The sequence below is a fragment of the Notamacropus eugenii genome, chromosome X (assembly GCF_028372415.1).
Source record: "Notamacropus eugenii isolate mMacEug1 chromosome X, mMacEug1.pri_v2, whole genome shotgun sequence".
Lineage (NCBI taxonomy): Eukaryota > Metazoa > Chordata > Mammalia > Diprotodontia > Macropodidae > Notamacropus > Notamacropus eugenii.
Genome location: NC_092879.1, coordinates 30,387,775 through 30,411,685, shown reverse-complemented (window position 1 = coordinate 30,411,685; position 23,911 = coordinate 30,387,775). Strand labels below are relative to the sequence as shown.

At 44.1% G+C, this 23,911-nt stretch overlaps 1 protein-coding gene across 1 annotated transcript in view; it reads left to right on the top strand.

Annotated features, from left to right (window-relative positions):
- The window catches only part of TMEM164 (transmembrane protein 164), a 120,462-nt gene that overhangs the window by 63,869 nt on the left and 32,682 nt on the right, over window positions 1-23,911 (top strand). Inside the window, 1 exon segment of the mRNA XM_072626926.1 lies at window positions 11,259-11,308. Coding sequence (XP_072483027.1) covers window positions 11,259-11,308 — 50 coding nt within the window.

Here is a 23,911-nt window from a genome sequence, read left to right as displayed (position 1 = left end):
GAATATTCTGAATAAGCAGAATGGAAATTGTCCTGCACCTTCCATTCCTTTCCCTGCCTCATCTTCCCTCCTTACGTATGCTTCCCCCTTTCTGGGTGAGGCAGCTGTCAGACTAATGTTCCCTTTGGTTTCTCATCACAGAAGGCCTCTCTCTTGGGCCTCTTTCCTGTTGTCTTGGTTACAGACTTCTTAGTCTTTTTTCAGCAGACTGGACTAAGGAAGGCTTTTTAAAAATAGTGACTTTGAGGCTAGCTCCGTGTGCTGCCGTCTGTCCAGCCAGGCTTGAGAGAGATGGAGTGGCTGCTTTCTAGATCCTACAGGGCAGCCTTGGGCAAGTGTGCTTACATTCTCAGTGACAGTGATGATGATGGGAAAATGGGATGCAAGTCAATGAGAGAGAGAGAGACAGAGAGAGAGAGAGAGAGAGAGAGAACACACACCCCTCCCCCCCCCCCCCCCCCCAGCCAAAGGACTCTGGCTCTGGCCTGTGGCGGTGTTTTGAGACAGTCATGAGGCTTCAGAGAAAGCCTTCCAGAATCTTGGAGAGAATGCTTGGAGAGGTGCCCACTCCATTTCTCCATTATGTATGTTTCAGAACTCACATTCACATTTCTAGAATCATCTAGTTTCCTCCCTCTTTTGTCTAGGACCAGGTGGTTACTAAGTCCAACCAAGCACTGTGTCCTGGATGTTTTTCAAAGCCTTTAGGGGATGACTCCACCCCTACCCCCAATCCTCTTTACTTTCATTTTTTCCCCTCGAGGCATTTGGGTTAAGTGACTTGCCCAGGGTCATCCCAGAGCTAGTGTCTGAGCCTGGATTTGAAACCCAGGTCTTCTTGACTCCAGGACAGGTGGGAGAACTGGATGATAGCGTGAACAAAGCATAGACCTTAGAGCCAGGATGACCTCCGTTTTTGACCCCAGTGGTAAAGGAAATTTCTCATGCAGCAGTTCTTTGTACCAATAAAATGGAGGGTCTACTCTCTTTTTCTTCCTATGTGCCAGGTATTATGGTAGGTACTGGGGGGTACAAAGAGAAAAATGAAATGATCCTTGGCCTCAGGGAGCTTACATTCAGGAGACAGCATGTATAAATACATACAATATCAAGATAATTTTGTGGGAAGATACTTAGCAGCTGGGGAGGTCAAGAAAGGTCTCGTGTAGGAGGCAGATTGGAGCTAAGCTCTGAAGGAAACAAGGACTTCTAGGAGGTGGAGGTGAGGAGGGAGTGTGTTCCAGGCAGGAAGGACAGCCTAGGCAAAAGCTCAGAGGTGAGAGAAGGATCAGGCAGTTTCAATGTGTGGCATATAAAAAGTTCAAGAGATAAAATTTCTGGGTAATTAACCATTTTGTTAATAAAAGGGGTCAGTGACACTCTCGAATGCCAAAGATTCCTCATGGAACCCACTCAATCTTTATAAGCCCTTGGAAGAGTGGGTGTTCCTGAGGGTGGTATTGAATGGTGACTCTGATTGGTTAACAAAGTATTGAGAGAATGAATATTATAATCAGAGGTGGACCTATTCTAATGAATCATTTACTTCCCAACCACCCCCAACCTTGGGCAGTACCCACCCAAACCTGAGTAGAACTCAATGAGCTTCCCCCCTGGGCAGGATCCAAACACAACTGAGGAGAACGCCAATCTTATCTCATTATCAGCAACGCCCTTCAGATGCTGGCTTGGATCAGTAGAGAATAAGATTCCAGAGAGGGATAAATCCCCAATATTAACAGTTATTTAATAATCATTTCACTCAGATGGACCATAGGAAAGGCTTGAGTTTCCTATGTGGCCTTGAGTTCTGTAATCAGATCTGTTCCTAATTCTCATAAATATTGTTCATTCTCAGCTTTCCAGGCATTTCTAGTGAATCTAGCGTAAGAACAAGGTCTTTAAGAGCTGTTAAATGAATCTCTTCCAAACTAGTGATGTTTTCCCCCTTAGTTTTTTCATTCCCAGAATCTGAGAATTTGAAAGTTGGAAGAGACCTGTGGTCCAACCATACCTGAAAGCAATCCTCACTCTAGACAAATGGTCCACCAGCCTCTGCTGAAGCCCTATAAGGAAGGGGGACCCACCACCTCCTGAGGAGGTTCATTGTACCTTCCCCTCCATTGTTCCTGGTTCTACCCCTGGAACCTAATAGAGCAGTTTCATCCTTTTTTCATGTGAAATCCTTCAAATACTTGAACTTAGTTATCATCCTGCCCACTTTACCCACATACCTAATTCCTTTAACTGATTCACTCATGTCATTTTCTTGAGGTCCTTTAACATCATGGTTACCCTCCTATGGGCTACTCCAGATCAATATCCTTCATGAAATGAGTATGTCCAGAGATGAACACAATACTTCATTTTATCTCCAAATCTATGAGTTTGTGATCTTATGTGGTCTGACCAAGGGCAGTATACAGTGAGATGGGTGCTTCTCAACAGCATTGGTTCACATCAGCTGTATTGACTTGATGTGGTTTGGGTTTGCTGGGAACCCTGAAATGTTAGGGTACAGGGCCAATCTACCTGGAAAGAATTCAACCACTCAAGCCTTCTTTCAATCCATGTAGCAAGGTTTATTATAATGCCAATAGCGTGGGTAAGATTCCTAGTGAATCTGCAACTTGATGGAGATGGGATACTTATATACAAAAAAAAGACTGTGAGAAGATCTGAATGGGATTAAGGAGTGGTAAATAGCCCAGGATAGGCCACGGTGTGATAGTAAAAGGAGTTAAATGGTTGGAGTGGGTCAAGAGCCAGAGCCACTGTGTAAGGCTGTTGAATATCTAAGTGGGCTGGAATGGGCTAGATGTCTTGGGTGAGAGGGGGCTGTTGAAATGTGTGGGAAAATTCAGGGACTGGATTGCTTTCAAAAACACTGTCTTTTCCTTTCAGGAATCCAGGTCCCATCACCCCATCAGACTATGCCATTAATTCATTCTAGACTTGAACCCAGCTCAAATCTCCCTGCTCTTTCTGATGAATTTCTGTCTAAGCACGCCTGCCTACTTTTGTCCCTGTGAAGTTGATTTTTTGAACCTATACGTAGCACTTTATATGTATGCCTATTAAATTTCATCTTATTTAATTGGTTCAACATTCTAGTCTGGTGCGATCTTTTGAGTTCCCACCCTGTCCCCACCCAGATTAGATGTATCTCCTAGCAAATCTTTTAGGCATGCCATCTGTGCCAGGATCCAAGTAACTGACAAAAAAATCAGTCATTGTGGGGCCATGCACAGATCTCTTGGACATTTCACTGGAGAAATGTGAGCTACTGCTCAGGACTACTCTTTGGGCCTAGTTGCAAATCCACCATCATCTAACCCAGTTTGTACCACAAGATGAGCCCAGATGCTCCAGCTTTTTCACAAGAATGACATGAGAGACTTTGTCAAGTGCTTTGCTAAAACTTATTTAAACTATAGCTACAGTATTCCCCTGATCTACTAATCACTGGACTGTTAAAAACAAGGAAATAAAGGCAGTCTGGTAGGACTTGCTTCTCTCAATGAAGCCAGGCCAGTTCTTTGTGATTGTTGCTTCCTTTTCTAGATGTTCACTAACCATCCCTTTAATAATACATTCTAGCATTTTGCCAAGATTCAACGTCTAGCTCTGGCCTATAGTTTACAGATCCCCCTTTCTTCCATTTAAAAAAAATGAAACATTTGCCCTTCTCTAGACCTGAGACACTTCTCCCATTCTTCATAATTTCCTTCTTATATTTTTTTTTTCTCCTTGATCTTTCAAAGATCATGGGCAACAATAATTCAGCAATCAAATCTGTTGAATGTAGTGGATAGAGTTCATTAGAATCTTGCATTTAACCACTTTCAAGTTCTTCATCTTAAAAATGGGGGTGATAATATAATGGCACTTACTTCAGAAAACCAAGTGAGATAATGTATGTAAACTCTATATGTATATTTTTATGTGTGCACATACTAATATTATTGCTACTGCTTTTGGATGCTGCCAATCTTGAGATCACAAAGGGGGCAGATAGACATGCTCTTACTCTCTTATTAGTAATTGAAAATAGTAGTTTTTACTCCCTATTTTTGCTCTGTCTTTTCCTACCTGTCCATTTTCCTTGGCAGTGATTTCAGAAGCAAAATATGAGTCTAAGAACTCTGAGTTTCTTCTGACCTTGCCTGTCCCATCTGCCTCCTCCCCACAACCAGGGACCCTACTTCTTACTGGTTCCTCCTCTTTTCACCTCTATATGATTAAATAATTCTCTTTTTATTGTCCTTTGGTCTATTGTCCTAGGCTCTCTGAGCACAAATACAGCCTCTCCCAGCTCAGGGAACACCTTCTACAAACTTCAGCCCCACCCAAAGAGTCTGTCTAGAAGGAGGCAGAGGTCTAAGGTCAATGATTTCAGGTTGTATGAAATCAGTATGGAGTGGGTGGTGTTTGTCCTTCCTTCATGAAGAGGAGTGGGGTGGGTCTTTCAAAGGGAAAGCCTATCTGAGAAAACTCTGACTCTATTTCCCCCTGCTTTGAACTTTGGTGCCTACCTCAGGCCTGGAGGGCATATATATTTATGAGAATTCCTTCTCTCCCATTAAGGCACCAAAGAAGGACCAAAGAAGCAGGGAGGAAATCATAGCCACCTAGAAGTATTCTAAAGAAGAGTGTCTGAATGAGTGATTGAAAAGGGTGAAAGGCCTGATGTGCCACGATCTGTGAGGTCATGAGGAATCCGACACAATTGAACAAATAAACACTTAAAAGTGTTGTTTTTCAGTCGTTTCAGTTTTGTCCAATCTCTCTGTGACCCCATTTGGGCTTTTTTTGACCAAGATACCAGAGTGCTTTGCCATTTTCTTTTCCAGCTCATTTTACAGATGAGGAAACTGAGGTAAGCAGGGTGAAGTGACTTGCCCAGGATCACACAACTAGTAAGTGTCTGAGGCCAGATTTGAACTCAGGTCTTCCTGACTCCAGGCCCAGCACTCTATGCGCTATGGTACCACTTAGCTGCCCTCACTTATGGTGTACCAAAGACAATACTAAGCAATGGCAGATACAAATAGAAGCAAATAAGACTTCTCCCATGGAAGGAGCTCACATTCTAATAGGGAGAAACAAGGGCTATAGGGATGTTGTGACCTGGAAGCAATGTTTTAGACAGGGAAGTCAAAGGTCATATGTCCTTGTCCAGAATGGCAGTGTGGATTTGATTGTTGTTCTTCGAGACTTTCAAGTCTATCACTTTCTCTCCTTCCCCATCTCCCTCCATTTTGCAGATGAGGAAACTGAGGCAGGTGGTGGGTAAATAGTTTTGAGTGGGGAAAGGAGGTCAAAAGAAGTAAATAATTTAGGGGGAGAGAGAGCATTAATGAGGAGTTTATGAAGTGATCATTAAGTAAATGTTGGCTGAATTCATCTATTTATTCAGCAGGTATCTTTTGTGAGCCTTCTGTGTTCCAGACTGTACACTTAACCTTGGATCTAGGATCACAGGATCCTGGACTTGGACCTGGAAGGCAGCATTGGGCCTGAGCCCTTCATTTTACAGATGAGAAAACTGAGGCACAGAGCAAGGAAGTGACTTGCTCAGGATCATATGACTAGTTTCTGGTTCTTTTTCTCAAAACAACTTGTTACCCCTCACAAACACCATCCATTCAGCCTCCCTTTTTCTCTGGTTTTCTTTGAGTTCTTTTGGAGGGCTTTGGAGTACCATAACTTTCTGTGGGATTGAACTTTCTTCTGGGAGAGAGCTGAGAACAGTAGGACAGTCTTCCCCAGGCCAGAGAAAGAGAACAGCAGTTGCCTAACAAGGTTGACTTGTCTAGCTTCTGGTGCTTAAGCCTCAGGAAAACCAGTACAGGAACGCTTTTGGCTTTAGAAGAGGCAAGAACCACCACACCTCTCTTTCCTTCCCACTCGCCTCAGTGTCTTGGATTTGGGTAGACAGTGCCAGCATTCAGAGGTTCATGTGGAGGGGCCCTCAGAGGCCAGCCAAACTAATTCTCTCTTAGAGAGGAGGAAACTGAGACCCACGGAGGGGAAGTGAATCATCCAACGTCACACACAGGATCCTAGGCCTAGGACTAGAAAGAATCTCAAGCCCACTAGTCCAACTCCCTTGTTTTATATATATGTATCAAATAGCTTTTACTAAACCTAGCACTGTGCCATGGAGGACACTAAGAAAGGAAAGGTCCTGTTCTCACACTGTCTAATAGTGGAGATGACATACAAATGACTATGTACAAGCAAGATCTAGACAGGGAAGGCAGTAGGGGAAAAGAAAGGAAGTAAGCATTTATGTAGTCCCTACTATGTGCCAGGCCTTCTGCTATCTACTTTTTTACAAATATTATGTCATTGGATCTTCAAAGCAACCCTGCAAAGCAGGTTCTATTATTATCCCCATTTTACAGTTGAAGAGACTGAGGCAGACAGAGGCAAAGTGACTTGCCCACAGTCACACAGCCAATAAGTGTGTTAAAGTAAGAGTAACAAGGCTGATAGTAACTAAGAGGTCATTAAGATAATAAATACATAAGTAAGATAGTAAGAGGTCATATTTGAACTCAGGTCTTCCTGACTCCATGTCCAGTGCCCTAGCCACTGTGGTATCACCTAGCTACTTCATAGTTGAGGAAGATTAGGAAAAGCTTCTTGGAGAAACTGGGATTTGAAGGAAGACAAGGAAGCTGGAATACAAAGGTGAGGAGGGAGAGTATCCCAGACATGGGGAAAAACTAGATAAATTTCCCAGAGCAGGGAATGTGTGTGCGTTCAAGGAACAGCAAGGAGGCTAGTGCAATCATGTGTGGAGGGAGCTAGGTTATGGAGGACTTTAAAAGCCAAACAGAATTTTATATTTTATCATTGAGGAGATAGAGAATTTGGGGAGGCGGGGAATGTGTATGACATGGTTAGACCTGTGCTTTAGGAAAATCCCTTTGTTAACTGAAAGGAAAATGGAGTGGAGTGGGGAGAGCCTTGTGGCAGGCAGCCCTACCAGCAGTCCCTGCCATGGTGGGGAGGGTCTTGTGGCAGGCAGATCCATCAGCATCTTCTATGTTTCTGGAAATCAATGAATCAGGCACCAGAGGGGAGAAGTCAAAGTATCTGTTCTCAAAGAGAAGACTTCCTTGAGAATCCACTCCCCCTCCTTCCTCGTTTCTTAACTACACATGGTCTTCACTTGCTCAGAATCCAGAATGGGCTAGACCTTTCTGACTGCGTTCACAGAATCACCAAGTTGACAGGGACTTCATGCAGACCAACCAACATCACCCGCGTTTTCCCTTGTATCTTCCCTTGCCACAAAGGATTTTAAAAAAGAAAATACAAAAAAGAGGAAGAGGGGGAAAGGGATCAGCAAAAAAAAATGGTCACTCTATGGGGAAAAAAATCCCACATTGTATGTGATGTCCCACACCTGTGGACCCCCACCTCTGCAAAGGAGCAGGGAGGAGGTATCTTCTCGTGTGTCTCCTTTGGGGCCAAGTTTATCCTTCATAATTTTGAAACCTTCACTTTCCATCAATTTGCTGTGGTTGTCCTTTCCATTTCCATTGTTACAGCCATCGTTTATATTGCTTTCTTGGGTCTACTTGTTTCATTCTGCATCAGCTGACGCAGCTCCTCCCGGGTTTCTCTGTATTCATCATATTTGTCATTTCTTACAACATAGTAATCTTCCATTGACAGACCACACTCTAAATTTAGCCATTCTCCAATCGATGGACATCTACTTTGTTTCCAGTTCTTTGCTGCCATGAAAAGTGCTGCTATAAATATTTTTATATCTATGGGCACTTCCTTTTTTCATCAATGGCCTCCTTGGGTGTGTGCCTAGCTGTGGAATCTCTGAGTCAAAGGATATTGATGTTTTAGTTGCTTTGTTACATATTTCCAAATTACTTTCCAGAATAGTTATATCTCCCTCACTTTTGCTGCATAACTAATCCTTATCCTGGAATGATTGACATGTCCTAGAAGTATGCATTTTATGCTAGCAAGGCATCTTGCCCTAGTGGATGGAGAGCTGGCCTCAGCGTCAGTAAGACCTGGGTTCAGATCCTGTCTTTGACCTGTACTGGTTGGGTGAGCTAATTTCTCAGGGCTCTAAGCAACTCAGATTAGAAGTTGCTTCTAATGATTATAAAACCTATAGTGACCTCGAGTTTGCAAAGTACTTTCTATCTATTATCTCATTTGATCTTCACAACCCTATGAGGTAGGAAATTGAGGCTGGGAGAGCTTAAATAACGTAGTCAGTAAGTGCCTGAGGCAACATTTGAACCTGGGTCTTCCTCTTAAGTCTATCACTTTATGTATTGCATTGTTTAGCTACTTCTCTTATAGGATCATAGAGTTTGGAGGGGGACTCAGAAACCAGTTAGTACACACCCCCCCCTTATTTTACTGAGGAGGAAACTGAGGCACAAGGAGAGGAAGGGACTTGCCCAAGGTCACACGTATAGGATCTTAGATCTAGGGCTGGAAGGGCCCTCAGGGGCCAGTTAGACCAGCCCCCTCATTTTACAGAGGAGGAAACTGAGGCCAGAGCAGTTATATGACTTGCCCAAGGTCATACAATCTGTAAGTAACAGAGAGAAGATTCAAACCCAGATACTCAGACTTGAGAAGCAATGCTCTTTTTTTCCCCTCTACTACTATTTGCACTGAAAGAGTATTTTTCACTAGTGGGAGTTCTGTACTCCAATGAAATTGTAGGCCTAGACTGAACTCCACCCCCCTCCATATCCCTGAAATGCTAATTATTGCATTCAGTGTATTACTTATACTTACAATGCATCTCTCTTTTGCCCTTTGGGACATCCCCAATTTTGATTCAGTTCAACTCAGTCTCCCTCTTTGGAGGTAGCCTAGAGGTCCCAGTGGATAGAGTACTGGGCCTGGAGTCAGGAAGGACCTGAGTTCAAATCCATCATCAGATACTTACTAGCTATGTGACCCAGGGCAAGTCACTAAACACTGTTTGCCTCAGTTTCCTTAATTGTAAAATGGGGATAATAATAGAACCTGCTTTGCAAGGTTGTTGTGACACTCAAATGAGATACCATTTGTAAAGTCCTTAGCACACAGTAGGTCCTTCTTATTCAATTCTGGCTCTAGCTCCTTATCCCCCTGTGGGGCCTGTTTCAGATCTGGTGTACTAACAAGTGGGCTGCTCAGCCAGCTGCATCCCCTGATCTCAGTAACGTCTCCTATTTGCCTGTGTGGGTGACTCTGCCTGGCTTCCCTGGGTACCTAGGGGGTCTCTGTGGATCTCATCGAGGAGGCCCTGTCATTTTTCTGGGCCCGATGCAGTTAGCATATTGTGGTCCACAGACAACAGTGTCTAGATCTCATTCCATGGGGACAGTGGGCTGAGTGTCAAATGATATTTCTCAACCAGGACCTCAGGCCTCAGGAGCTGAAAGGTCAGCTTCTGTGTCCAATGGAGTCAGGATCTCCCCAGGATCTATCCCAACGTTAGGCCTTCTACTCAGAGATACCAACAGCTAGTAAGAGCTAACATTTATACACTGCTGTCAGGTTTGCAAAACACTTTATGTTTTTCCTATCTCATTTGAGCCTGGGAAGTAAGTACTATTTTCTTCATCTTACAGTTGAGGAAATTGAGTCTGAGAGAGATTAAGTGACTTATCCAGAGTCACACAGCTAATAAGCCCATCTAAGGTAGGATTTGAACTCAGGTCCTCCTGACTCTAATTCTGGCATGCTACACACCAGGCCACCCTGATACCCAAGGTCACACCTAGGATCCTAGGTCTAGAGCTGGAAGGGACCTCAGGGATCAATCTAAGCTCCTCATTTTACTGAGTCCCACAGTAGTGGAGTGACTTGCCAGAGGTCACACAGATAGTACATGCCAGAGACAGGATTTGAACCCATGTCCTCCAACTTCAGAGACAGTGTTCTCCCAATTGTATCATGCTGCCTTGTGCTGCCCTCCTCTCCATGCTCCATCCCTCTCCCTACAACTTCAGGGAATGAAGCACCTTCCACCTCTATAAATGTTCCTCTAGTGTTCTCTTTAGGGGTCCAATAAGAGTGGTCAAGACATTTTGTCTTGTCCTAATGGATGAGACTTCTCCAAGCAGATTAAGCCACTATTCTCTCAATAACCACATTTATATTAACTTCTTTAATTAAATTTAATTTTAAAATGATTTAAAAAAATTATGTACTTTAAAGATTCAAATATTTCAGTATGTAAGAAGAATAGAAAAAAAGAACTGGATACAAAACTGGGATCATCTATTATGTAATTTTTGAGTGTATATTAGATATAGCACAGTAGTGCCCACATTGCCCCCCCATCTGTATCACCTTCTGAATTTTCTTCTGCTCTCTGTGTTTTTTAAATGTCTCATTGACTTTTTGTTATGGATTGATATCACTATCTACCAGCCCACAAGGTGAAACCCTCCTCTGTAATGAGTAAATGTAATCAACCAAAAAAGAAATCTACGTCTTGGTTGTCGCTCAGAACGTATGTCTCACTACACCTATAGTCAATCACCACTGCTGAGTGGCGAGAAGCTGGTTTCATGCCCAGTCCTCTGGAGTTGTGGTTGGTTGTTGCATTAAGCAGAGTTCTGAAGTCTTACGTAGTTTTCTTTGAAAACGTTGTAGTCAATCCATACATCATTCTCCTGGTTCTGCTTACTTCACTAAGCATCAGTTCATAAAGTCTTCCCAGGTTTCTCTCAATCTGTCCTTTTCATCATTTCTTAGGGTGTAGTAATATCCCATGACATTCATATGCCACAGTCTGTTCAGCCTTTTCCCATTTGATTGGCTCTCTCTTTGTTTCCAGTTCTTTGCTACAACCAAAAGAGCTGCCATGAATATTTTGGTTCAAATGGGGTCCTTTTGCTCAATCTTTCATCTCTTTAGATGTGAAAAGCTGTGCCAGCATTTGTCATTTCCTTCGATATCATCTTTCCTAATCTGATAGGTGTGATTGTTTTAGTTTGCATTTCTCTTATCATTTGGAGTATTTTTTTTAAATGTTTATTGACCAATTGGATTTCTTCCCTTTATGAACTGCCAGTTCCCATCCTCTGACCGTTTATTTATTCACTAGGGAATGAATGACTTTTCATACCTTGGATATGAGCTTTTTAACAGAGAAGCTTACTGCAAAGATGTTTTCATGTTAACTTGTTTCCATTCTGATTTTAATCACCTTGATTTTCCTGTGTGTGTTCTAACCCAAGATCATTTGTTTTTCATTCCAGATTTTTCTCCTGGCCTGTCCTCCCTGTCCAGGTGTTGTGGTCATATTCAGGTAAGCTTATAGACTCATTGCTTTGAAGGCCTTATCACAGCCTTGACTTGGGACATTTCTTAGGATCTCTAAGGTTCAAATCAGCCAAAGGCCACTGGAGGAGGAGTGAAGAAGCCAGGAATGCATCCATATCCTCGGTTTGTGCCCAACTATCAGCTTCTTTCTTCAGGAAAAGGCAGGTTCCCTGGGGAAAGTGTATATCCTAGCAAGACTTTTCAGGAGGCCCTCAGATGTTGCACTAGGAAAGACTGATTCTTTTTCCTGAAGTGCCTTTGATTTTGAACTTAATTAGTTCATGAGGATACAGTTGTTAGTTCTGAGAAGCATTGCTTTGAAGACTTTTGTACTGTTTTAAAGACATGCCCTTTAAAAAGGGGAGAGAAAGGTGGCACCAAGCCATAGCAATCTGAGAAATGCCAGAATTACAGAAAAAAAAGAATTTCAGTTTTGGAAAGGATCTCAGAAATATCTAATCCATTCTCTCCCTGAAAAAGAACCCCCTTATTGTAGTTTGTCGTTCCTCTTTTGTCCTTAAAAAGTACCCAATGACATCAGGAGGGTGATGTCTTCACTTGCAAGTGAATTGGATTTAAGTGAGATTGTGCTGTGCAAAGTCATCAATCTCCCTCTCTTCTCCAGAGTCATCGGAGTCCAGTGGCAGGACATAAGTCAGGATGACTGGAGATGGCCCCAAATGCCATGGAAGACCTTGGCCTTTTTAAGCTAAGGTCTTTCCCAGGTCTCTGTTTGAGGCAACACCCATTCAGTGATTTAAGGCAATTAAGGCAAATGAAGCAAACGATGGCCTAGTTTGCCTACTCAAAAAAAAAAAAATTAATCTGGGAGGGGAAGACCCTCAGGGTTTCTGGCTGGAACAGAAACAATTGCTATTTACATTCACTCTGAGCCATCAAAACCCAAACAATGAGCAAGTGAGGCTTGGATGGGGGCCCATTATTGGCCAGGTCTGTGAGAGCCAGAGTGATTTGGGTTTAAGGCACTGGGTTTAAGTAGCTTCTTTTGAATCTCAATGGGTTTTATCAAAACCTGGTTTTCCAGAAATCATAAATGAAACTACACAGTACAAACGAGTTAATTCTCCCAGTTACTTACCCAACTGGTTGTCATCCAACCAGGGGATAGCTTGAATATGAGAGTAATGCCTATGCAGTCATTTTCAGCAAACCCAAAGGAACCTGCTGATATACCTAGCTTATCCCTGTTGGTGCCCCACCTTCCACTGCCTTTTTCTAGACCACTAGACATTTCCTTAGAATCACATTCTTATGGTCACATGCTAACAGGATTGAGAAGGAATAGCAATTTGTACATATAGATTTGTAGTTTCATGTGTAATTTCATCTTTTTTTCCCTATTCTACTATGTTATAGAAATATTCATTTATTTCTTAGTTCAGAATATATAAAATTTCCTCCAAAAAAAAAGTATTGGAAGAAAACTAGACCAACCTATAAAACCCCCAAAGGGATTGCTACTACAACATGCATGATAGTTGGGGAGCTAATCTCTGCTTGAAGGCCTCCAAGGAAGGGGAGCCCACTGCCTCACTGGGCAGCCTTTTCCACTGTGAGACAGCTCTCATCATTAGGAAGCTGAATATAATAATTTCCCTTCCTCCCACACCCCAAGTCTTTTCTTCTCCAGACCAGTGTAACAGCAAGCACCCTAGCACACACAGGGTGACCTGCTAGGACAGGTTCTTGGATCTGCTTTTCTTAAAGGAAAGCAACTTTTAAGGTGTCAACAGTCTTCTTTAATTACATTTACTAGTTCAGGGGAAAAGTCAGCACCCTGAAAATCAGAGAAAATACAAACAGAGAAAATGGAAGCAGAGAAATTAGCATAAAGACCAGCAGAAAAGAGTTCTGACTACCTGAATCAAAGCAGTATACACTTTACATACACCACTGGATGGAGAGTGCCTTTACATCAGTGGGGCGGGACTCTCTGAACATATGGCTACTCAGAGTCTCAACCAGGAAATCAAATGGTCCTTCTCATGAGTGAACCCCCAAAGCAAAATACCAACTCAGAGTATATATATATATATGCACTTCTCAGAGCCAGAAGGCATCACAACCCTCCTGACTCAGTGCCTAATCGATTTAATACCAAAAGGTGTGGAAGCCTTCCTAACAGCAAGCCTTCCCCTAACAGGCTCCATGGGAGGCCTATTAATGTGCAGGGAAGATCTTATTATCCCATTAACATTACAACCAGACATCCCAAGTTTCCCCAGATACTCATATGACAGACCTTGCAGGTCCTTTTCTATCCTGTTCTGGATGTGCTCCAGCTCCTTCTCAATCCATGGTACCTAGAAATGAGTTGCCTTCCCAGACCTAAGTGTCCATGTGATAAGAGTCAGCTTATGGGATGACACAGGTGAAGGGATGTACATTTGGTCTGTTTTTACCTCATGTCTATCCCACATCACCCCTCCCCCCATACATACACATATACCTCATTTAAAAAAAAACAAAACACCAATATTGCTCATAGCCTAAATTCTAGTCTTCACTCTGTTACTAACCTCACTGTGTGATCTAAAGTGTAGTGGGCAAAGTGCTACACTTGGACCCTGGAAGCTGAGTTCAAATCCTGCCTCAGACACTAGCTATGTGACCTTGAGTAAGTCACTTTCCTGGGGCCTCAATTTCTTCCTGAAAATGAGAGGGTTGGACTAGATGACTCTGAGATCCTTCCAGGATACTAGGATTCTGTGAGTGACCTTGGGCAAATTACCCCACTCTCTGTGCCTCAGTTTCCTCCTTTCTTAAATAAGGGGCTTGGATGAGATGGTTTCTGAGGTCCCTTCTAGCTCTAGAGTCCTGGGAGCAGCTAGGGACAAGATCCTTCTCTTCTATGAGTCTCAGAACCAGAGGGTTGGAATGGGTGCTTTCTAAGGGCCATTCTAGCTTGAGATCTGGGACCCTCTGCTTCTGTGTACTGTCCCTGCTCTGGGTTAACAGTCTCCTCATCAGGGAAAATGGAGCCAGAAGGGAGTGGGTGGAAGTTGGGTGAGATGAGTATTCCAACTGGGAAGAACATGAGTAACAGCTGAATAAATGTTTGCTGAATTGATTTTCATTGAATTGAGGTCCACAAATATTGACTGAGTATCTGCTTTGTACAAAATTCCCAAACCAAGTACAATCAGGAGAGGAAACAGAAAACGAGAGTCCCATTTCCAGGGGAGCATATCTGTAAGGGAGAAGAGGAGACAGACGCACAAATCGTATGAAGTCACATAAATAAGTGCCATCAGAGGGACACAGGCAGTTAGCAAGGGATGACAGATGAGGGAGAGGCAGCACCCAGGGGGCTCAGGATTTATTGGTGTGGATCCTTTGTGACATAAGGAGGGGAATGTCTTGACTTGCAAGTGAATTGGATTTAAGTGAGGCAGGAGTTGTGCAAAGTCACCAGCCTCACTATCTCTTCCAGAGTCATCTAGGTCCGGTGGCAAGACATAGGTCAAGATGACTAGAGATGGCCCTGGATGCAGTGTGGGGCTTAGAAAGGGCTTCATAGAAGTCAGTGCTTTAGAACTGCACCTCAAAGTTTAGATGGGATTTTAGTGGGCAGAGATGTGGTTGGTGTTATCCAAGCAAAGGGAACAGTGTGAGCCAAGTCAAGAAAATCATGGAATTGTCTTGAGAGCAGTGTAGTGGCCCAATATGGCCAAAGGGGCAGAGACCTAGGGCTGGAAGGGACCTCAGAAGTCATCTAGTACAACCTCAGGAGGCCCAGGATGGGGAAGTGACTTAACCAAGATCACTCAAGTTAATTTATCGTAGTTGTTGTTCAGTCATATCTGACTCTCTGTGACCCCATTTGGGGTTTTCATGGCAAAGATACTGGAGTGGTTTGATATTTCCTTCTCCAGCTCATTTTATAGATGAGGAAATTGAGATCCTAGGAGGGGAAATGATTTGTCCAAGGTCACACAGAGGATCCTAGAGCTGGAAAGGACCTTAGAGGGCAATTAATTCAACCCCCTCATTTTATGGAAAGGGAAACTGAGGCCCAGGGAGGGGAAGAGTCTTGTATCAGCACACATCTAACAAGTGATACATCTTCTGATACTCCTGCCATCACTGTGTCCTCTGCATTGCTGTTTAATTTAGTCATATAACAGGAAAGAGACCACAGAGGCAGAAACAATTAGGGAATTGTTGCTGTAGTCTAGGCAAGAGGAGATGAGGGTCATGGGGGTGGAGAGGGGGACTGATGTGAGACAGGGCGTGGAGGGAGAATCAACAAGACCTGCCGTGGATGGGGGCAAAGGTGGGAGGGGTCCTGAGGTTTACAGTCCTAGTGCCTGGGAAAGTGGCTATGATGGGGGTGGAGCAACAGACTGGGAAATGAGGAAGAATGAAGTGCCAGGGATCATCTGGGGCAAGGGTGGGGAACCTTCTCAGACACCATATGTAGCCTTCTAGGTAATAGGGTGTGGTCTTTTGACTGAGTCCAAGTTTTACCGATTTGTTTCCTTTTTTTGTTGATTGAACCAGATGGTCTCTGAGGTCCTTTTCAGTTCTAGATCTATGATTGTTCCAAGATCTCTGTGCCTCAGTTTCCATATCTGTTAAATAAGGAAATTGGGCTGCATGATCCTGAGAATTCTTTCTGGGTCTAAACCTATAATCCCAAGGGGGAAGAGGAAATTGAGCTGGCTAGGTTGACAGTGAAAAAGGCAAAAGATAAAACAATCTCTAGCTGAGACTGCCAATGGACTGGGGCCAAGGAGCCCAGGGCATATTTCGGAATCAAAGAAAAGAAGGAAACTCCATCATAACTACAACTCCCCAGTGGGGACTGGCTAGAATGCCAATGAGACCCAGTTCAGAACCAATGGCTAGTCACTTCCTACCGTTGATTCCTTCCTTTCCTCTAACCCACCATAGCCTCAGACTGACATGAGAGGGTACCTGGGCTCTAAGTGACTAATCTCCTGGTTTCCCATCACTCTTTTCCAGGGATGGCAGTGAGGGCATTGTGCTGGGTCAAACCCCAACTCCCCATTTAAAAAGCCAAGTAGAGGAGGAGTCCCTGGGGCCACAGTGCCTTTGGCCCAGCTCCAAACAAAAGTTGGCATTTCTCATCACCAAGGTTGAGTAGAGCCAATCCAGCTCAGGGAGGGGCAGGTTCAGTGAAGAGGGAGAGAAGTTTGGACACTGACATCTTCAGGAGCCAGGGGAACATCCAGGTGTGGATGGTCAGCAAGGCAGGTGGTTGGTGAAAAGATGGTAGGCATAGAGTAAAGCAGGGCTGAGGGGTCTGTGGAGGATAGAGTGGGAGATACAGGACAGGAAATGGGGGAGAACCTGGGGACAGAAGTCTGGGAAGTATCTGCAGAACATCAGTGAGCATGAGAGCACCAGGAGAAGGGGTAAAGAGCTGAGGCAGAGGCATGGGAACCACTCCATTTAGGTGGCCTAGAAGGGGAAACTGAATCACAGAGGAGAGGCAAAGGAAAGACACAGGGGAGAGGCAGTGTGCTTTTGTGACCTCAGATCAGGAGTCCTGGGTTCAAATCCCACTTGACATACTTCCCTGGCTACAGGGTCAAGTCTTAGCCCCTCCCAGAGCCTCAGTTTCCCCCTCTTTCTAATGGGGATAACAATTCTTGCATTTCTTGCCACCCAAGGTTAGTATATGGAAAATGCTGCATACATGTGTTACTCTTACCATGAATTCAGCATTTCTACTCCATGTTATTGTTCAGTCAACACACATTTAAGACTGTGATCAAGAAGGTGGATGAGAATCCACATAGGAAGCACTATTTTCAAGGATTGGGGCTGATTTTCTCTAGGGGGGCCTTGGGATAAGTGGAGGAAGACAGCAGCTTGATGGCTCTGACAAAGTTCCCCAAGACTCATGTGGGCCCTGAATGTGTACATGGGTCCAGAACATCTCTGAAGCCTAGATCCATGCCCTATCCCTGAGCAGCAGATCTGAAGCCAAGGCCAAAGTGGAATAGATTGGAGAAAGCAGGTGGAGGGGAAGAGGAAACTCCAAAGGGCTCTTTTCAGAGAGCACAAAGCTGCTTTCTCCCAGTAAACCCCAGCAAGGCTGATCCTACCTCCATAGACTTACCTTGATGCCCACCACCTGTATGCCATGGGAAAAATGCCTAGACAGGGGTGGTATAACAGCAGCCACACTAACACACAGGGTGGGCTGCTATCACAAGCTCTTTGATCTGCTTTTCTAAAGGAAAAATACCTTTAAAGGGGTTAACAATCCTACTTTAATTAATAGACAAATAAATGCAGATAAGTAGTCCAAGAAAGAATCCAATGGACAGGGCTCCAACTATCTAAACAGAATAATATAACCATCTACATGCACCTCCAGATGGGGAGAGCACCAACCTCTGAGTAGTCAGGGGGTTCTTAACAGATGGCTAATCAGAGTTCAATCCAGGGAATCAAAAAGTCCTCCTCAGGAGAGAGCCCCCAAAGTAAAATACCAGCCTCCCAGTATATATAACAAAGACTTGGCCCCTGATTGGCTCAGAGCCAGAAGGCACGAAATCTCTGCGACTGAGCACAGCTGTGAATTATCAGGGTTCAAAGGAGATTAATCTTTCAGATGTTTACAATTTAGCCTGAGCCTAGGAAATTGAACTCCAGAAAAAAACAAAACAAAGCAAAAATCTCACCTTGCTTGCATTTACAGATTAGGGTTAGGGACCCTCTAGGTTCTCAAGTGTGGCCCTTTGACTGAATCCAAACTTCACAGAACAAATCCCCTTAATAAAAGGACTCAGTCAAAAGGCCATACCCGAGGACCTAAAAGGCCACATGTGATCTTGAGGCTGCAGGTTCCCCACCCATGGTCTAGCACCTTATCTTCAAGGAGGACCTATTTCTCTTGGGATATCCAGAATCTTTGTTGTCCCTGACTACAATGAGTCTGTCATTTGACCTTTCTGCTTAAGTTTCCTGCGGGTTGTGCTCAAAGGGGTAACTGGTAACCCTAAGACCTGGGGAGACAGAGTAGGGAAGATAAACGTCAGGAATGGAGGAGATTAATTTTGCAAAAAAAAAAAAAAAAAAGGGCGGGGGGAAGGATTCACTTTCTTACCCAACTAGGACTTTGCCATTTTCTTGGTGGCTGTTGTTTTTCCTCTGTCCCTTCCCTTTTCATCAAACTTTTCAAGGTAATTTGGCCAGAGGTCTAACTCTTTCATTCTCCTATGTTCTTGTATTTGGATGGATTGCTTTTTGAGAGTCTACTCACTGGAGGTCTATGCTCTTGGCTTTGTTTTACATTCACCCTTCTTCCATCAACTCCCAAAGGCAGTTTTTCAGCCATCTTTCCCCCTTGCCAAGTGCTTGGTGGGAAGAGGGTCCCTAAGAGGCATGGAATGACCCCACCCCAAAGTCCTTGGTCTTTGGGGGAGTCATCAATTCTAAAAGCCTCTCTTATTTTCTGCCACTGGACTCTTAGAGGTGGTTTGAAATGAATGGAAAGAAATTCCATTCCACAGGGACTCCTCCTTTCCCTCTACTTTTTAACTTTAAATGGTAATATTTTGTCAGATTGCCAGTTGGGATTGGAGGATCCATGCAGGGCACCTGAATCCAACCAGAACAACTGCTAATGGTTCAGGAACTTTTAATGCATAGACAGGTGACTGTGGGCCCACCCTGCATGGCAGCCATTCAAAGACCCCTGCCCCAAAGCTTTTGTGAGTGTGTGAGACGTCACAGCTCTTTCTCTCTTTTGTTCTCCCTTCTAATTGTCCATTTCATGGTGGAGGAATTCTTTTTCATACTTGATTCTTTCCCTTTTTTGACCTTTTTATGAAACAAACAATCATGCTGTTAAAATTGTGATCATAGAAGAATAATTAAAAGAAGTGAATTTTGAGTTGATTAAGCAGTGACTAGAGTACTTTATGCTCTATCAATACAAAATGTAACGTTTTATAAGGTCCCTCTTACTGACTTGATATTTATTAAGATGTGGAGGTTTTTATAAATCTATTTTGTAGCTACCCTCTTTCCAAGAAATCAGTGTTTTTCAGCCTTATTAGTTGTCCTTGCCAAATGAACTATGCAAATAAGACTTATTAGCTCAAAAAAAAAGATCTTGAGACACTTAGATTGGTACCTTTACTGCTGGTATGCTCCATTGGCTCATTACATAGCACTGTAGGCCCCTATCCCGCTCTTCAGCTGGCCTCTGGCCTTGGCCCACCAAGATCTCATCTGAGCTAAGCAGGACCTGACCTATCCTCTTGGCACTGGGCCCAGACACTGCAGGAAATAGATCTGTTGGGCTTTGTAGGCAGCATTCTCCATGCCAAGCTGTGTTTGTCTATTCCTCTCCTAGGGGGGCCGGGAGAAGTAGGGGCTTTGCAGGGCTCCCCTAGTCCAGCCTAGTTGGCAGTAGATTGTTCCCCCAATGACTCCAGCAGGGGTTCAGGGTTCTTGATTGCATCCGACTGACAAGGCTCTGGCCTGAGACACCTGCTGTGCCAGGCTCTAAGACCCTCAGGGTCTACTGACTAATAGCCCTGGAAATCAGGTCCCAGAACTAGGAAGGTTCAAGAGTTTATACTGCTCTTGATACAAGCCATGCTGACAGCCAGGTCAGAGGTTCTTTGGGTCCTAGATCTTCCTCCAGCTCCATTACTCTAGATCAATGACTCCTGGGCTTTTAGTGTTGAGATGGTAGTGACATGGGTGGTAACTGTTCTGAAAGCTTAAAACTACAAACCAATTGGATAATCACCCATGTCAGACTTAGGGATCTGCTGAACAAATTGGGGCCTTTGACTGAGTATCCAAGAATACTATTTGACCTGTTTTCCTAGGATACAGTCTCCCTTAAAGTATAGATCTGAGCATGTCACTGTCCCCTTCCCCTTAATAAACTCCCGTGGCTTCCTATCACCTCCAGGATCAATTTAAAATCCTCTATTTGGCATTTGAAGCCCTTTATAATCATTTTTCCCGTCCCCACCTTGCCAGACTTTGTATACCTCAGCCTTATGTACTCTGGGATCCAGCGACACTGGCCTCTTTGTGGCACAAGACACTCCCATCTCCCCACTCCAGGCATTTTCTCTGGCTGCCCTCTGTGTCTGGAATGCTCTCCCTCCTCATCTCTGCCTTCTGGTTTTCCTGCATTCCTTCAAGTCCCAGCCAAAATTCCCACCTTCTGCCAGAAGCCTTGCCCAATTCCCCCTTCCCATTAGTACCTTCCCTGTGAGACTATCTCTAATGTATCCTGTGTATATCTTGTTTATATATTGTTGTTCAGTTGTTTTTCAGTCATGTCTGACTCTTTGTGACCCAATTTCATTTTCTTGGCAAAGATACTGCAGTGGATTGCCATTTCCTTCTCCCACTCATTTTACAGAGGAGGAAACTGAGGCCAACAGGGTGAAGTGACTTGCCAGGGTCACACAGCTAGTAAAGGTCTAAGGCTGGATTTGAACTCTACAAGATAAGTCTTCCTAACTCCAGATCTGGCAATTTATCCACTTCAGCGCCACCTAGCTTCCTGTTTGTATGTTGTGTCCTAGATTCAACTCTGGGCTCCCTGAGGGCAGGAGTTGGTTTTTTTCCTTTCTTTGCATCCCCAGCAGGGGCCTGGCCCACAGTGGATGCTAAATACTGACTGACTGATATGGGGTAGGAGCTGGACCTATGACTTTACTTGTATATTCAACTCCCAGATAAGAAAACCCCTCTACCCATGAAGGTTGATACCTTCCCTAGAGCAAGGGTCGGAGAACTATGGTCTGCCACCAGTTTTTACAGATGAGCTAAGAATGATTTTTCCATTTATTGTATTTAAAAATAAAAATTAAAAAAATTAAAATTGACACTTATTTTATTTAAAAATGTAAAATCCATTCCTGGGCAACCTGGATTGGATCTTTGGTCTATCGTCTGCTGACCCCTAGCCTAGAGCACTGAGAAGTTAAGTGACTTGCCTAGGATCACACAGCCAATATATGTCAGACACAGGACTCGAACCCAGCTATTCCCTACTCTGGCCCCAGCTCTCTATCCACTTCACCATGTTGCCTCTCAAGAAACAACAAAGATAAAGAATTTTTAAAGCTTGAGAAGAGTTCTAGAAATTATGCAGAGTAAAGTAAACAGAAACTGGTAACAATGGACATGGTACATACAATAATGTGAATGCGGTCTTTGCTAAAGGAAGATAGACCCTTCACAACTAGAATGAGAATGACTAAAGAAGCATGTGCTTCTTTTTTCTTAACAGAGGTGGGTGTGGAGCATCACATTGTTGGCTGGTGTGGTTACTCTGCTGACTTGTTTTGCTTAACTAGTTTTTCCTTGTGGCAAAGAAAGGTCAAGGTGGGGAGAATATCCAGAAATGATTGTGGCATGGGAAAGGAAGAGGAAAGCATTGGAATTGGCTCTGTTGGAGCAGGAGTGATACCCACTATCTTTTTTGTCAGCTAGTTGGATATGGTATACCAAGGGGCTCCTGCTCCTGCTCAAGGTACAAGTGATAGAACAGGATTCACTGTTTGGTTTGTCTGCGTACCAGGTGGACCCCAACCTCCACACCCATTGGGAGGTCATAGAGAGATCTGGAAACTGCAGAAGGAAACGTGACTTACTCTTACCTGGAGGAAGATCCCTGTCTTCAGGCCCTTCTGCCCAGACAAAGGTGCCCTGTGGTGACATGGGTACAAGGCATGGGACCCAGGATCAAATAATTCTCCTCACCCACTTTCACCTCCACAAAGCCCTACCCCAGTGCTTGTTGGGGTGTGTGGGTGGCCTGGAGTTCTCAAAGGTTTTGCCAACAGAGCTTTGGCAGGCCATACGATGGTAGAGGATTTTTGAGTGTGCTCCAGATTACTGCTGCCTTTTGAATTCAGAGACCTCTGACTCAAAGACCTGTGCCTTCTTTGGCCGGAGATATCCGTGAAACCAAGAAATGCAAGTGGTCTAAATTCTTGGGTAGTCTCCCTCTCCTATGTTTGTGGCAGATTGACTTATAGTCTGGTAGGGTAAGGCGAGGCATGTTGACAAATATCTCTACTACAAGACAGATATGAATAGGGGAATAAGCAGATGAGCGGTCTGGAATACTCAAGGAGGGAGACCTCACTTTTGGTTGGGGAAAGGGGGTTGATGGAAGGGGAATCAGGAAAAACTACATGGAGGAGGTGGCCCAAGAGTTTCCAAAGGTAGAGATTAAGATGGAGCATATGTCAGGTCTGTGGCATAGTGGGCACCATGACCCTGAGTCAGGAGGCCCTGAGTTCAAATTTGGTCTTAGACACTTGGTTCTGTGACCTTGGATAAGTCACTTAATCCTGATTGCCTACTAAGGAAGGGAGGAAGGAAGGAAGGAAGGAAGGAAGGAAGGAAGGAAGGAAGGAAGGAAGGAAGGAAGAAAGGAAGGAAGGAAGGAAGGAAGGAAGGAAGAAAAGGCCATGCTGAAGCAATGAGGAGCCATTGAAGACTTTTGAGTTTAAAGTACTGTACATGAGAATGATTATTTTGACAGCTATGTGGTGTAGAGAGTAGGAAAACCTAGAGACAAAGTGCCCCTTTAGGAGGCTATTCTCCAGAGGAGAAATGACGAACATGGTGGCTAGCTAGGGCAGTGACTGTGTGGGTGGTAAAGACGGCCTACTGTGAGAGATATCATGGAGGCAGAATTGGTAGCACTTGACTACTCATAGGAGGTGGAAGAGGAGAGAGTAGGAGGAATGAAAGGGAAGTTTGGAGCATGGAAAAATCAGTGACTCCTTCAGCAGAAATAGTTCCTCCCACTCTCTCCTCTCCCACCTCTCCTCACCCAGTCCTCTGTGCTTTGGGCAAGGTCCTTCTAAAGGATCCTGCTTCAAGAGCTGAAAGTGCCTCAGAGGCATCCAGTCCAACCCCCTCATTTTTCAAAAGGGGAACCAAGGTTTAGGGAAGTGGAGTGACTTGCCCAAGGTCACACAGCTAGTAAGCATCAGGTAGTCTGCATCAGAGGTGGGATTTAAACTCAGGTCTGTTAACTCCAGAGCTAGTACTTCTCCTCCTGTACCAAATTTGCCCAACCTTTCTAGCTGTAAGTGCCTTTTTCCTCCTCAAATTATATCATTTTCACTCAATCTATATGACTATATCTCCCAATGGAGTGTAAGGTCCTTGAAGACAAGGACTGATTCTCATCTTTGTCCAGTGACTAGGACAGTACCTTACAGAGAGTAGTTACTTAATAAATGCTGGCTAAGCTGAGTTAAGGGGCAATTCCTTTACATGTTAGATCGACTATCTTTAGAGCCACTTTGGACCTTAGAAGTTACCTAGTTCTACTTCTCCATTTTACAGGTGAGGAAACTGAGGCTCCAGCTCACATAACTCATTAATGGCAAGCATGGGATTAGATTCCATGCTTCTTGACTTTCAGAGCATACCTCCCTGACTCTCAAGTAGCAATAAAGAGTCAGGTGTTAGCTTTGGAAATCTTTAGACTGTAAACTCCTGGAACCATGCCTTACACTCAGTATGTTGAACAGAATTGAATCGGCTATCTTTGCACAAGGGCAGCATCTCTGTAGTATTTCTGTGACCT